This window comes from Egretta garzetta, unplaced genomic scaffold, assembly GCF_000687185.1.
Source record: "Egretta garzetta isolate BGI_Z169 unplaced genomic scaffold, ASM68718v1 scaffold598, whole genome shotgun sequence".
Taxonomy (NCBI): Eukaryota; Metazoa; Chordata; class Aves; order Pelecaniformes; family Ardeidae; genus Egretta; species Egretta garzetta.
In genome coordinates, this window is record NW_009260621.1 from 3,097,351 (window position 1) to 3,112,180 (window position 14,830).

At 42.8% G+C, this 14,830-nt stretch overlaps 1 protein-coding gene across 1 annotated transcript in view; it reads left to right on the plus strand.

Annotated features, from left to right (window-relative positions):
* TEDC1 (tubulin epsilon and delta complex 1) overlaps positions 1–14,830 on the plus strand; it is a 79,947-nt gene that overhangs the window by 28,391 nt on the left and 36,726 nt on the right. The window contains exon 6 of the mRNA XM_035900767.1: positions 1,990–2,088. Coding sequence (XP_035756660.1) covers positions 1,990–2,088 — 99 coding nt within the window. The remainder of the gene's footprint in view (positions 1–1,989; positions 2,089–14,830) is intronic.

Genomic DNA, 14,830 nt, shown 5'->3' on the forward strand with positions numbered 1-14,830 from the left:
AAAGGTTGGTGTAAGGTCAAATCAGACCTGCCTCCACCTCAGTCCGTTCCAGTGCCACACAGCCACAGCTACACGTGCTCTGTCTCTCACCCTCCCACCTGCTTCTTTTACCTTGATACTCTTTCCTTCTTTAAGCCTTGTTTCATCTTCAGTGTGTTGTGGTTCTCAGTAACAGATTGTAAAAATACAAATGCTAGATTATTCCAGTTACAAATACTGGATTATTCCAGTATCCATCTAGTCTGGTCTCAGGGGAACACCTTATTCCTCTGTTGTTACAGCTTTAGAGTATTTGTTTGGGGCTTTAGCCAGTGATGCTGCTGCAATGTACTTTTGAAGAGGGGCTGAAACTCCTTCCTGGTGCTGGCAGCCCAAAGGTTTGGCCGCCGGAGTTACGCAAGAATGCAGCAGGGAGAAGAGTGGCAAGTAGAAATGAAGAACATTGTGTGGGGAGGTGCTCTTTTATTTTTAAACTCACATAGCTCTGCACATGTGACAGATGGTTGTCACCAGAAGTGAGTTTTGGGAAAGGAACGCTAAAATATTCTGAAGTTTCAGGGAAGGGTTGATAATTACCCAGTGCCTGTCAACTTTAAAATAGTTGTCAATACCCAAGTGTATGATAAAGTTCATATTAGAATAAAGGAAGAAAAGCAGGAAACATTCTCTGTCTTCTGGCAGAACTATTAATGAAATAAGAGTGATTGTCTGACAAATGTGCGCTGCTATCTTGTTTGGCAGCTGCAGTTATTACAGTAACGAAGGGATCAGCTCTGAATAGAAGGAATTGCTTTTTATTGTTCCCTTGGCTAACTTGGGAAGCTTCTTCGTCAAGTAATTGATGATACCATCACCAGCGCAGCTGGGACAAGGTCCCAGTAAGTGAAAGCCAGCAATATATAGCAGCAAAAGGGAAACTTTCTGTAACTAGGTAGCATTTTCTGCTTTAAAGGGAGAAATCAAAAATTATTCTGAGGGCATCCTTTATCTCTGAAGACGTCTGCTATCTGTGTAAATGGTTTCTCCTTCCATGCCACGCACAAGAGTGCATGTGGTGTAAGGAAAAAGACTTTTAGATGGGATGGAAATAAAGCCTTCAGTTCTACTGTGGCAGCAGCAGTAGCAATTCCTGTGTGTGGTTCTGGTAACAATACCAGACAGGCCATTGTTCTGATTTAACCCCAGCTGGCAACTAAGCACCACCCAGCTGCTTGCTCACTCCCCCCTGGTGGGATGGGGGAGAGAATCGGAAAAGTAAAAATGAGAAAACTCGTGGGTTGAGATAAAGACAGTTTAATAAGCAAAGCAAAAGCCATGTGTACAAGCAAAGCAAAACAATGAGTTCATTCACTGCTTCCCATCGGCAGGCGGGTGTTCAACCATCCCTAGGAAAGCAGGGCTCCATCACATGTAACGGTTACTTGAGAAGACAAATGCCATCACTCTGAACATCTCCCCCTTCCTTCTTCCCCCAGCTTTATATGCTGAGTATGATGTCATATGGTGTGGGATATCCCTTTGGTCAGTTGGGGTCAGCTGTCCTGGCTGCGCCCCTTCCCAACTTCCTGTGCACCCCCAGCCTACTCGCTGGTGGGGTGGGATCAGAAGCAGAAAAGGCCTCGACTGTGTAAGCCTTGCTCAGCAGTAATGAAAACACCCCTGTGTTATCAACACTGTTTTCAGCACAAATCCAAAACACAGCCCCATACTAGCTACTGTGAAGAAAATTAACTCTATCTCAGCCAAAACCAGCACAACCATTTTATGAGATGATTGTGGTACATGATCATAATTTTCTGCAGGCTGTTTTAAAAAGGTCTGTTGCATTGGTGGTAGTAGTTATATTTGTACTTGTCCATTGGGAATGGACTTGTAACCACTGGCTTACATCACCATCCCAATCCATGCAGCCGTTAGATGGTAGCTAATGATGTCGTTAATGATCTGGTCCTTGTACTGACAAATACATTTTAAATTAATCTATTCCAGATCCATTTATTCACTAGCGGCTCCCATATGGACCAGATTGTTGGACACTTTTCTGTCACAGAAACAGATCTCGTTAGACAACCGGAGAACTACAAGCAGGTAATGCTTCTCCTGTAATTCTTGGATGCTTAGTATGCTTTACACAAACATTGTTCAGCAGAAGACTGCACTCTTGTAATATGTTTTTAGCTTGGTTTCCAAAGAAATAAGGGCTTATATATTGAATTGTCACTTTCCTCACTTCCAGCTTGTATTCACCAAGGGGTTTCTTCCAGGTTGATAGAACGTAGACACAAAGCTATTAGGCTAAGTTTTGTAAAAACTGGTAGACAGGGAGTGGGAAGAGACCTGACTGAAAGTGCCACTGAAGAAAAGGCTTATAGAATAAAATGTTCTAGATCAGTTGGCTGCATGCTCTTGTATACTACTGGTAACCGCGTCTGGGCCAGGCAGGCAGAGTGTCTGCCTGTGACCTTGCCTTGAGCAGGTTACCAGTGAGAACGCGGAGAGGTCTGATTTATTTCTCCAGGAGAGCCAAAGCACATCTGATGCTAGCATTCATTAGTTCAAGAGATAATACAAGCTGACTACCTTTTTGGATGGTAGTAAGGGGCTTTATTTTGAGAAATATTTTAGAAGCACAGAATAGTTGAGGTTAGAAGGGACCTGTGGAGGTCACCTGGTCCAGCGTCCCTGCTCAAGCAGAGTCACCTCGAGCAGGCTGTCCATGGCCATGTCCAGATGGCTTTTGAATATCTCCAGGGATGGAGACTCCACAGCTTCTCTGGGCAAATCTGCTCCATGCTCAGTCATCCTCACAGTAAAGAAGTGTTTCCTTATGTGTTCAGACAGAACCTCCTAGGACAATATAATTTTACCTAGTGTACTGTTTTACCCTTGCGTATATATTTCTGCTGCTCTCAAATACTCAGGTATCATAGATGTTTCAGTTTATTATTTGAAGTAGTACAATTCACTTGTTTTAATACAATGTAATATGTTTGTTTTACAAATCAGTTTGTAAAAGTTCATTCTATGTGAAACTGAGACAAGACTGAAATTTTAAGCTCAGCTCTAACAAAATCAATATTTGGCAAATTTCTGCAGCCTGTCCAAATCTGTTTACTCAAAGAAGATATTCTTTCTGCTGCTACCTTAAGATTAGAAGCAGGCATTGTAAATACCACGCACAAAGAAATTCAGAAAAGTAGACTTGAAGATGGGAGGTAATGTTATATTCAAACCCCCTGAAGTAAAGCGCACATTAATCTTTCATTACTGAGCATTCCTTGGATGAACAGTTCACATCCAGCCTCTTGACAAGGTTAAGCTGTTTAGAACGTTTTCCTGGAAAATTACTGTTTTTCTAGAGCAAATAGGTAAGTCAGCTTGAGACTTCTGCTTCACAGTCCCCCTCCTACCGTTGTTCAGCAGCTCAGAACACACAGCAGCGTGGTCCTCTGAAGCCTGTACTTTATAGTCTTCCAGAGCTTAGCAAATGCCCAGAAAGGTCTGGTGGGCTGGTACTAGAAACTTCCAGGCTGTGTAGGACTTTGCCACTATGTTTTTCAAAGCCTTACCCTGAATATGTCACTGCTCTGTTACGGTAAAGCGTAACAATACTCTAATAAAGCCTATTTGGTTTTGACTGCGCGGTTATCTAATCATTCCAGGAGTTTTCTTTATTGCATGCTGCTCCCTTTCATGGACGTCTGCTTCAGGTGTGTCATTCAGTGAAGGCTTTGAGGGTAAAATGGAAAGAATGGGTCCTGCACTTTGGTCACAACAACCCCATGCAGCGCTACAGGCTCGGGGAAGAGTGGCTGGAAAGCTGCCTGGTGGAAAAAGACCTGGGGGTACTGGTTGATAGCTGGCTGAATATGAGCCAGCAGTGTGCCCAGGTGGCCAAGAAGGCCAATGGCATCCTGGCCTGTATCAGAAATAGTGTGGCCAGCAGGAGTAGGGAAGTGATCATGCCCCTGTACTCGGTGCTGGTGAGGCTGCACCTCGAATACTGTGTTCAGTTTTGAGCCCCTCACTACAAGAAAGATGTTGCATTGCTGGAACAGGTCCAGAGGAGAGCAACCAAGCTGGGGAGGGGTCTGGAACACAAGTCATATGAGGAGCGGCTGAGGGAACTGGGGTTGTTTAGTCTGGAGAAGAGGAGGCTCAGGGGAGACCTTATCACCCTCTACAACTACCTGAAAGGAGGCTGTAGTGAGGTGGGGGTCGGCCTCTTCTCCCTGGTAACAGATGATAGGATGAGGGGGAATGGTTTGAAGCTGCGCCGGGGCAGGTTTAGGCTAGACATTAGGAAAAACTTCTTCACCGAAAGGGTTGTCAGGCTCTGGAATGGGCTGCCCAGGGAGGTGGTAGAGTCCTCATCCCTGGAGGTATTTAAAAGAAGGATCGATGAGGTGCTTAGGGACATGGTTTAGTGGTGGGATGGCAGGGTTAGGTTAAAGGTTGAACTCGATGATCTCAAAGGTCTTTTCCAACCAAAGTGATTCTATGATTCTATGAATCTTCTTGTGTTTTACACATTGTGGTTAGGTAAAGTGCTATAGTCAAGAAGGTTTAGCGGGCAGCTATGTCACTTAGTTAAAATCGGTGGAGGTTTCATTCCAACTTTCCCAGGCTTACGCAGCAAATAAATAACACGAGGGACACCCCTTCAAAATGGGTGACCACTGAGAGGGACAGAGGCAGGGTGGCAGAAGATGTTTTCTTCAAATATACTATGGGTGGGCACAGTCTCCATCTCCTGTTTCTGGTCTAACAGGTGCAATCCCAAGCAGGTTACAGCTCCAGTGCATGTGTGTTGGAAATGCTTTTCTTAAGTCACTTACTGCTTGGACTCTTCCAAAGTTGGAACTGTTTGTCAGCATAATCAGCTGTGAAATTGTTAACATCTTGAAGCTCTTGAACCTATTCAGGAAAAGGGGTTTCTCTAAGCTGCTGTCTTGTGCCTGATTCTAAAATAAAAAGGAAAAATTGCAGGAAATTGTCACAACACTTCAGTATATGTATTTTTGAGAGACTTAGAATTCTTATTGTCATCATTTGAGCAATCTGGGTAGTTTTCATCTCCCCTTGCCTTTATTTCTCAAAAGCAGCTTCCAGAAGTCATATACTCAGTGTGTATGAAGAGCCCAATCTAACAAGGTGGTATGGACTTGAAAAGGCAAGGCAGTTTCAAGTGTCAGTTTTCCAGATGGATATAATACTCAATATGCAAAGTGATGCTTCTCTGGAAAATGTAATAAAAAGCCTCTAATTTTCAAATATCTTGATAAGATTAAGTAAATTATGCATATTTGAATAGCTTGGTTTTCAAATACTGGTGCAGATGGCAGCACTCTGCCAAATGTTTTTTCCAAAAACTGTGAAATAGTTTTTTCTCTTTTAAGTAATGTGACATTTCTGTTAATGTTACCTCAAATAACAATCTGCTGCATGGATCAATAAAAAGAGCAAGCGTGTCAATATGTCTTACTGTAATGCACCCCTGTTGGTGGATGGTGTTATGAATTCCTTCCCATGTACCAGGCATCCTTCAAAGGATAGAAATGCAAAGTGGATCGAAGCGTCAAAAATTAGCTATCACAGAAAGGACATTGGGCTGGTTTTATTGAAGTCTAGAGTTCATTTTCATAAAAAATTTCCCAAGAGATAAGTTACTTTGACCCGTAATAGAACAAGAGATGTTTAGTCTGACAGGGAAAGTACAATAGAATATAGATAGCCGTGAAGTTAAACTTCAGTTTATGAAATGGAAAAGTCGTGCTATTCCTTTTCTATAGAAGTTACCCATTAACTTGTTTAAAATGTTCTTCCCTTGGATTTCTGACTATAAAACTCTTTTAGTGTGCTTTTATGTACAGGGATTTTACTGGACATTATTATTCTTTTATCATCATAAATGTCTTTGTCAGATTTATAGAGCTGGAAGTTTTCCAAGTTTTAATTATGTTTTTCTCTAGTGAGACATGATCAAAATTCCAACTTTCCCTGTGGTTTGGCTTGGCTGTGGTTATATATGTGTGTGGCTGTGAGTTGCAGGTGACTGCTGTGTTTAGTTCCTGTGCTGCCCAGGGGTGTCAGTGCAGGGGAGGAGATGTTATTTCAATTTCCAGTCGAAGGTCGTGTGCATGCTCATGTTAGCTCTCGACCTCCACATGCATGTCCTTTCTTTCCCAGGATGCTGTTGTGACTTTTTGAATGCTCTCTGGCTTGCAGAGTGTTGCATGAGAAATACACTGGTGGTCTGTTTCTCAGCAGAAGCTCCTCAGTCCGTGGTGATGGTTATGGAGCTGTTTGCCTGTGAGGCCGTGCTAGAGCCTGCAAATTGGGGACAATTACAGCGTGACAGCGTGCAACAAGCCTGTGCATTGCTAGGGAGTTTGGGTGTTCATTGTGTTTTTTTCTTTTTTTTTTTTCCCCCCAAAACCTCTTGCATGTATCACTTAGAGTAGAACACAGTCTAGAGCATCTTGAATGTCTTGTGTTTTGGTACGTCTTCTGAGCTCTGTCAGTACTGCTTGCTTTTAATCGGTTCCCTGGTGTGACTGGAGGACTGCTGTTATTTGCCAGCCTGAAATATCTCAGGGCAGAAATAGAGCTCTGGTCTCTGGCACTGTGGATAAAATAGTTTGGAAGCGTATTGGGGAGAGCACGCAGAGGACGTGGCTGAGGGTGGGCAGCATCAGCCCCAAGCTCTCCAGGGCAGTATCATCTGTCTGTGAGGAGGGAGTCACATTCCTCTTGTGACTGTGAAGACAGCTGCTGTGATGTGGGACCGCTGGGTAGTTTTTCATCATTGTGAGCATAATATAATCCCATTCTTGTCTAAGAAGCCCATTTACCTTAATTCCACATTGCAGCATCACCAGTTCTGATGTTTTACCTTGAGCTCAAAAAATGTATGTTGCACTTCAGAGTCATTAAATTAACTTCCTCATCAAATTGTTACCATATAGAGATAAATGAACTCTAAAGCAAAACAGCCTAGTCCTTCAGTTTCTTCTGTCTCTTCTTATACTGCTTTATATGTGGAATTCAACCTTGCAGGTTTTGTGATTAGCAGAGATTGTAGTCAGAACTCAGGTCATTGGTACAACGCTGGTCGTGCTGGAGTGATCATTGAAATTGTAATGAATAAAGATGACACCTTTAAATGCCAGTAGATCAATTTACTGAGTGTGACAGCAAATAAATAATGCAGCTCTCTGCAAGATGGACATGCAGAGAAATTCATAGAACTTGGGTGTGAATAGCTAATCATTTTCATAAAATTCTGTAACAAAAATTTTTATGCTTGTTCATCATTAACATGTTTTAAAGAGAATTTATTTGGCTTAAGGAACTGAGGTCCTTGGTAGCAAGTAAATAGGAGCACACAAACAGTCTGTCTGGCTTTGCATACATAATGTATGGTCAATTCCACATCCATAAAAAATTCAGGTGAGCTTTAGCTCTCAGAGCAGCAGGGATTGGGTGGGAAGGGATAGGATGGTACAGGCATAGCACTGATCTGCTTTCTGAGCTGTTCATGTATCAGGGAAGGAAGCCAATGTACAGTATATGAATTGCTTCCTTCAGTCAGATGGGACTCCATAATTTCTTACTGGGACATTCAAGTTGTAAGATAAGTTGATTGCGGACCCTAAATCTCGTGGCAGTTTCCATTTAAAACATCTGTCCCAGATGGCTGTTACAGATGGGTAACACAACAGGTTTATTCTCTATGAGTAATAGCCCATGGTTTGAAATCATGCAAAGCACTAAAGAGCTGCTGTTCTTTTCAGAACAAGTGCATTCAGATTGGGAGCATTAGGAACTGATAGGCTATTTTCAAAAATGTTGAGCATGCATTTACCAGATACTTTGCATGAAATTTTAGTTTTCGGTTTGCGTCATGTGCATGCACATGTGGGCTTGTGCAGTTCTTGCATAAAGTCCTCCTAATTTGCTGAAGTATTTTATCTGCATAGGCATGTTAAACAGTAAGATCAACCAGTATATTCAGTGCACAATCACCATGTGAGAGCTTTGGGTCTGTTTCTGTCCTAGTGACAGCACCACCTCCTGGAATGTATGTGAAGGCAGAGCAGCAAAAGTGAAGTCTGTTATCTAATACAAGTTACTCATCTGGTTATTGAATAATCGCTATGGTATTGCATTATCTCCAGAAATGGTTCCTAAGTTGCTGACCGTCTTGGATGAAAATGGAATAACTATGGCAGGATAATTCCAGCTGCTGTGTGCCGGGCTATGTTTGGTGTCCTTGTGCTGGTTGTTTGGGACTTCATGGAATGTTCCTTGTGGTGACAGATGCTGCAGGCAGCCACTAAATGAAAATAAACAGTTAAAACCCTGCTGCTAAGCTTGACACTGTGTCACGTTACTGACTTGACAGGGACCTGTGCTAGCATGTAGCATTTCTGTAATCAACCCGGTTATGGTCTTGTATGGCAGGGGTGAAGGATATGCAGCCTTATTTGAATTTCAAAGAGCCTGCTATGGGACCATCTGATATTTTATGATGTCCCTCCATCTGTTGTACAAGAAGCAGTTGAACCAACACATTTCTCAGAGTGTAGGTACCAATGGAAAAAAAAAATCACGTTCATGCTATAGTCTGTGATGCTGCTGTGTAGAAGATTAATTCAGTAAGCGAAGGCTTGTACTGCATGCAAATTCCAGAAAAAAAGATTTGTTCTGTTCTTAAAAAAAAAAAAAAAAATTACCTTGAGCTTCAAGGACAAGCTGCCTTCATTGGTATAAATTGTCATTGATTCATTATCTTCTGTGATGCTCTGGCAACTAATTCTGTTTGATCTGGCCCTCAGCTTTTTTTTTATATTCATTGCTTCATTCCCTTTGTAAAAGCCATAGTTCTGTCATTTCTATCATGGAACAGGATCAGTATTTCATGTGGTAAATACCGTTCTAATTAAGGACAGCTTTGCCTGTTTGTCATCATGTTTCACTTTCTTGAAAGGAAAAAATACTTCAAATTTCTCAAGTGGACCCTGCATAAAAAATAATGCAGCATAAAGTTCAAGAGTAATTGCAGTGGGGCTTGTGAGTGTTTGTGAAAATGTGGGGGGGTTTGTTTTGGGTTTTTTCCTGTGCATGTTCTGTCTGAAATCCCTCCTTGGCCAGTCTTGACTCCACAAAAATCTTCATGGAGATTCATTTTACTAGGTGTTATGCCAGGCTCTGTGTGAGCTCCTCATAGGAAGATTGTAGCACAAACCAGTTTTCAAGGTGGGGAGAGACTGTGTTGTTGTGAGTGAGATTGGAAAGGTGGAGAACAATCTTCCCCAAAGGACTACAAAGGTCTGTGACATGGTTCTTGGAGCAATGGGGTAGAAGAGATAGCCAAGCCCTAAAGGGTCTAAACAGAATGAGATTTTAGACTTACACTACATGCTGCCAGAATAAACTTAGTTTGAATCAGTAGTGACTCCTGACCATTTACCAAATCTGCTTACAAGGCTTCAGATGATGAGTATCTTTGGATTCTGGCGTTGTTGAACTTTCAGAATGAGTAAGCTGATGGATTCTGTACCAAGAACAATTGTTTTTCTTTTCCTTTTACAGAACTTTTTAAAGGTACAGGTTTTTCTAACCCAATTCTAGACCATCAACATTTTTACCTGTTTTGAAGCAAGTTTGTTTTTCATCGATGATTGCTGCTGGGTACATCTTAAATAAGTTCTTTAATGATGAAATAAGAAGGAGTTCTAGAAATGCTGACCTTTAATAAATTTCAGGGTTCACCAATGGATTGTATGTTAGACCCATGGACACACATGTTTTGAAAAGGTCGATTATGACAAGTTTTTGAATTTGCATAATTATGCTTGCCACAGCACTTTGAATAAAAATAGCAAATGCTTTGCCCTTTTAAAGTATTCAGGTTTTACTCTCTTCCTGTCTTTAACTTGCTTTTACTAAACCCTTCTAACATTATTCATTGAAGAACACAAGGAACATGGACTGACTGTGTTAGGAGCTGCAGGCTGAGAGCAGAAGCAGGGCTCTGGACAGGCAGAGGAAAGGAGTAGGATGGACAGTGGCTCTCGTTCAGTGAAGTCAGGAGCTGGAAGAGACCCCTGGACAAGAGGCCTGCATGAGGGCGGTGGGGAGGCAAGGTGGCTCTGATGATGTGAAAGAATTCAGACTATCTGGGTGAAAAGAGGCCAAGTGAGGCACTGAAGAGAGGCTGCGGCAGGAGGGGCTGAGTAGGGACAGAAAGGTCAAGACTGGAGAGGAGAGTTAAGACAGGGAGCAGTGAACAGGAAGATGAGTCTGTCTAGAGACTTGAATAGCTATCTTGCTCCTTGTGGGATTCTGAGAAGTTTCCTGCCTGCAGGAAAATGCCATCTCCCTCCAGTTATGGTCCAGTGGACAACCAGTAGTCCTGTGGACAACCTACTACTGATGCTAGTTAGTTTGTTGACCCAACAGTCTGATCCTGCAGATAAGAAATGGGTACCTCTGCTGCTGCAGGAGCAATTTTCAAAAGCATCTTTTTAAAAAGCCCAAAGAAATTAGTAGTCTAAATTGGGGTGACATGCTGCAGTGTAACAGTAGTAGTATTACTTTAAGCAATTACTTTATTTGGATATTTTATCCTAGAACTATTGAATCTTTCAGAATGCCTTGTTTCTGAGTCAGAGCTGTGGTGAAGAAAGCATTCAATGAAGGTGAAGCAGTAAGAGTGGGAGAACTGTTGGAAGAGGAAGGAAGCCTTAATAGCCAAGGCAGTGGAGCTTTGTCTCCTGGAGAGCTGCAATACTCCTCTGCCTTTGGGTTCTCAAGTTCCCTGTGGCAAGTTACTTAAACTAGACTTTCCACAGTGGGCGGCCGATAGGATGTTCACATTTTCTGTGTGCCCAATTTGATGCTCAGAGATCTGATTTCAGGACTTGTTGAGTGTTCCTAGCTGCTACTGAACTTGGTGGGACTTGTGCTTGGAGGCCCTCAAGAGTTTCAGCAGTGCAGGCAGCATCATCTAGAAATGTCAGATTTAGCCCCAGATGGTATAATAGGTTTTTGCAGCACACTGCTCTGCTGAAGTATTAGGCTGGATCCTAGAGTCAGTGTTAATGCAGCCAGGGCCAGCTGCCTGGTTTCTTCCACTAGAGCTGATCAGCCGAGGTGGTGTGCCATGGCTATGTTGGCTCAGGAACTAACTCAATGAAAACTACTTAAAGCATCTCTGCAAGTTGTTGAGTTACGCTGGCTAGATGTATCCATGAAGTGCTTTATAGTAATTTTTAAATTCTCTCAAAATCGTGTCTCTGAAGTCTCAGTTAAGGCATCCATAAGAAATGGAAGCATTTTACTTTCATCTCTTTGCTTTCATTTCCCATTTGTAAAATGACAATAATACTATCATCTCATCTCACATGGGTCATTAGGAAAGATAACTTGTTTATGTGGAAGATAAAAATTCTGTCTTCAGAATGGATTTGAATGATGTATGGCAAATAAGTCCATGGCTTCCCTCTGAAGAACAGACAGAATAATATGCAATTTAAAAGGAAAAGGAATAGCTTGTGGCGTGAGCACCAGCCATTCTGTGCCCTTGGTGAGACAGATTATGAAGGGAAATACTTTGGTCTCGTAATTCTAGACCTTATATACACACGGGATGGTCAAATTCATGTTGTTTCGGCAGCTTGAATTCTGGCACTTTTTAACTTTGAATGCTTCAGTTTCCAACCTTAGCAGTTATCTTGCTGGATTGTGCATTAAAAGTGTAAAACATACTTACTGCCATGTGCTCTGAACAACACTGCCAGTCAAAGCTAATGCTTTTTTTCCCCGCTGTTAAATTACTTAATGTTTTGTGTTGTTGTTTCAGCCACAGTTACTTTAGACATTTTACATGCATGGCAGTCAGATTGGTGAGAACTAACATGGGAGCTGACATATTAATATTGCAGAGGAGAGCAGATCTGATAACTTATTGAATTATATATGGGGCTCCAGCACCTAAATGCAGGAGGCCTGGAGGCTCATACAAAAGAAAGCTTGAGGGAGCTGAACGATCCAGAGTACTCTATTTTTGATGGTGGTTGTTCAAATAAGAAAGAGTGGAGGCTGTGAGGATGGATTTAATCCTAGACTACCGCTTGCCCCTTGGTGCCCTGATATCAGTAAGCTGAATGCTGGAGCAAGAACTAGCTTTAACCCCCCATGGGTTATGTTGATTGAAAGATTTATTTTTTCTCTCTAGATATCTCTAGTTTGGTCTTTTGGTGGTGTAATGTCAGGAGCAGAGTGCCTGCCGCAGTCCTGTGCACAGTGAAATCTGCCACACTGGGGTGGGTAGAGTTCTGGAGCCTGCAGGGAGGATGAGCTGTACTGGGAAACCCCCATTTTCCTTGTGCATGAGGATGTTCAGCATGATACTTTAAAGTGTTTTGGTCCTCTTAGTGGGACTGCCTAGATCACGTTTAAAATCTGGAATACTTACTATGTATTGTTGTTTTTCTGGGAGAAGGCTCTGTTGGTTTGAAGCTTGGTAGCTTGAAGGTTAATGAAATTGGAAAAACACTGTTACATTTTGCTGCTTCTGGCTGTGTACATGGGAACTCGTCCTTACAATTACTGGAGTAGCAGTGGATACTGTTTTACAAATGAGGTGATTTGGTTGTTATGTATTTCCGGGAGTGTAGGAGAGTGGCTCCTGAGAAAACATTTTAAAAATGAAATAAAAAGGCTCTTGGTGATTCAGATATAATTTTTCCTTCTCACATTTCATCACAAGGAAAGAATAGGTGCTAAGAAAGCAAATAAACTGTCAGTGACAGCATGTGCTGCTCACCCCGTTCTGCGTGGCAGGAACAAAGAATTTTATTCCTGCCTTTTTTTATTTAATGATTCACCCTATAGAAGGAGGGGGTAGGCTGCGATGTCATTTTCCTTCCAAAATACTGTAGGCAATTGATTTTCAGTTCATTTGCTGACATTTATCACATAAAACATGGTTTGCTATAGTAGTTATTAACACCTGTTGGAAACAGTGGATCAGGTACTCATTTGCAAAAATGAGGCACAGCAGATGTAACCCTTCTCATCCGTGTAAAATCAGAAAGAATTACAGAGGTCAAGTGGCTTCAAAGCTGCTTTTAGACAGTGTCTACTTGTAGCTCTACTTTCACTTAAGAAAGTGAAAGGCTCTGGCCAGCTGGGCACTGTAGAAACAAGAGCAATCAAATTGTGCAAGATAATGTACATTGATATTTCTAAGGGAGATTCAAGTCAGTTTTAGTTAAAAATTGAAGTTAAATATACATTACTTGCCTTTGGATGCTTTGTGTGGTCTCCTGTCAGGGCAGACAGCAGACCAGTTATCTTGGGTGAAGAATTCCTCTCTGAACTTCTCTGGTCATCCCTGCTGTGCTGCTGCTGGAGGTTTTACCTGCCTCCAGAAGCAGTGGGGCTTGGCTTCCAGGTGCTGTTGAGAAGATGGTCAAGGAATGCCCAGAATCAGGAAGCAGCTGGAGGTCAGGGTGAAAGCTTGGGCTTGGTGACAAGGGAAGGAATGAGTGGGTACCCATGAAAGAGTTAATTTAGGGAGGTTGGAGAGGCTAGAAATGTATGGAGTGACTCTTCCTCATGCTGTAGAAAGAAAGAAAGAAGCCTCTGCAGGAGCTAAACTGCTTTAAATCTCAAAGAATGACTATGATCAAAACAATCTCTTCTGTTTCTCCCTCCCTGCAACTGTCTGTGGTGTCAGATGGTTTTCTGCTCTTCTGATGCCTGCTGTTACCAGCTGATTCAGTTCTGCCTGCTCTGGGACAGGCACTCTCCACCTCTGCGGTCCCCTCAGATCCTGCTGGTGGTTCCCTTTCAAAGCAGTGTGGAGTATCCCATCCTGGGAGGAGGCAGAGACATGTAATTAAAGAGCTTTGAGAAAGGCAGATAGGGACAGAGAATGTGCCTGTGTTTATGTATCACTAAAGGAAAATCCTTATATCCTTATAGCCAGGTTGGTTAGAGGTAGGCTGGATAAGTGAGTGATGTGAGTGGAAAGTTGTTTTGGCCACTGAACTCAAATTGGTGTCTGGTTGTTAGTGGCATCCCTCAGGGATCAATTTTTGGGCCAGTACTGTTTAACATCTTATTCATGGCTTGAACGATGGGATGGAGCACACCACCAGCAAGTATGCAGACAATACCAAATTAGGCATACCAGTGAATACACTGGAGGGCAGTGCTGCCGTTCAGGGGGAGTGAGACAGGGTGGAGAAATGAGCTGAGAGGAGCCTTGGGAAGCTCAGTAAAAGCTAGTGCAAAGACCTACATCTCGGGTGGAATAAGCCCTTGCAATGGTACAAGCTGGGAGCTGTCTGCTTAATAAGCAGCTTTGCAAAAAGGACCAACCCCTGTGGCTCCAGGTGGTCAAGAAGATGCCCAGGAGCCAGCAGTGTGCCCAGTCAGCAAAGACTGACTGCATCCCAGGCTGTGTTAGCAGGAGTGCAGGAAGGGATTCTGTCCCTCTGCCCAGGGCTTGTGAGACTGAGTGCTATGTGCCTGGTTTGGGCTCCCCAGCACAGGGACAGTGGCATACAGGAACAAGTCCAGTAAGGCCACTGAGGTGGTCGGGGCTGGAGCATGCATGGACCAGGCTTTTCTCAGAGGTGCTCTGGGATAGAAGGGGCAACAGACACAAGCTGGAACATGAGAAATTCTGGCCAGATATAAGGGGAAAAAATTGCCACGACGATGGTCAAACTCTGGAACCAGATCCTGGAGAAGGGGTGATGTCTTTGTTGATGTTCAGGGCTTTCTCGACAGAGCCCTGAGCACTGTGCTT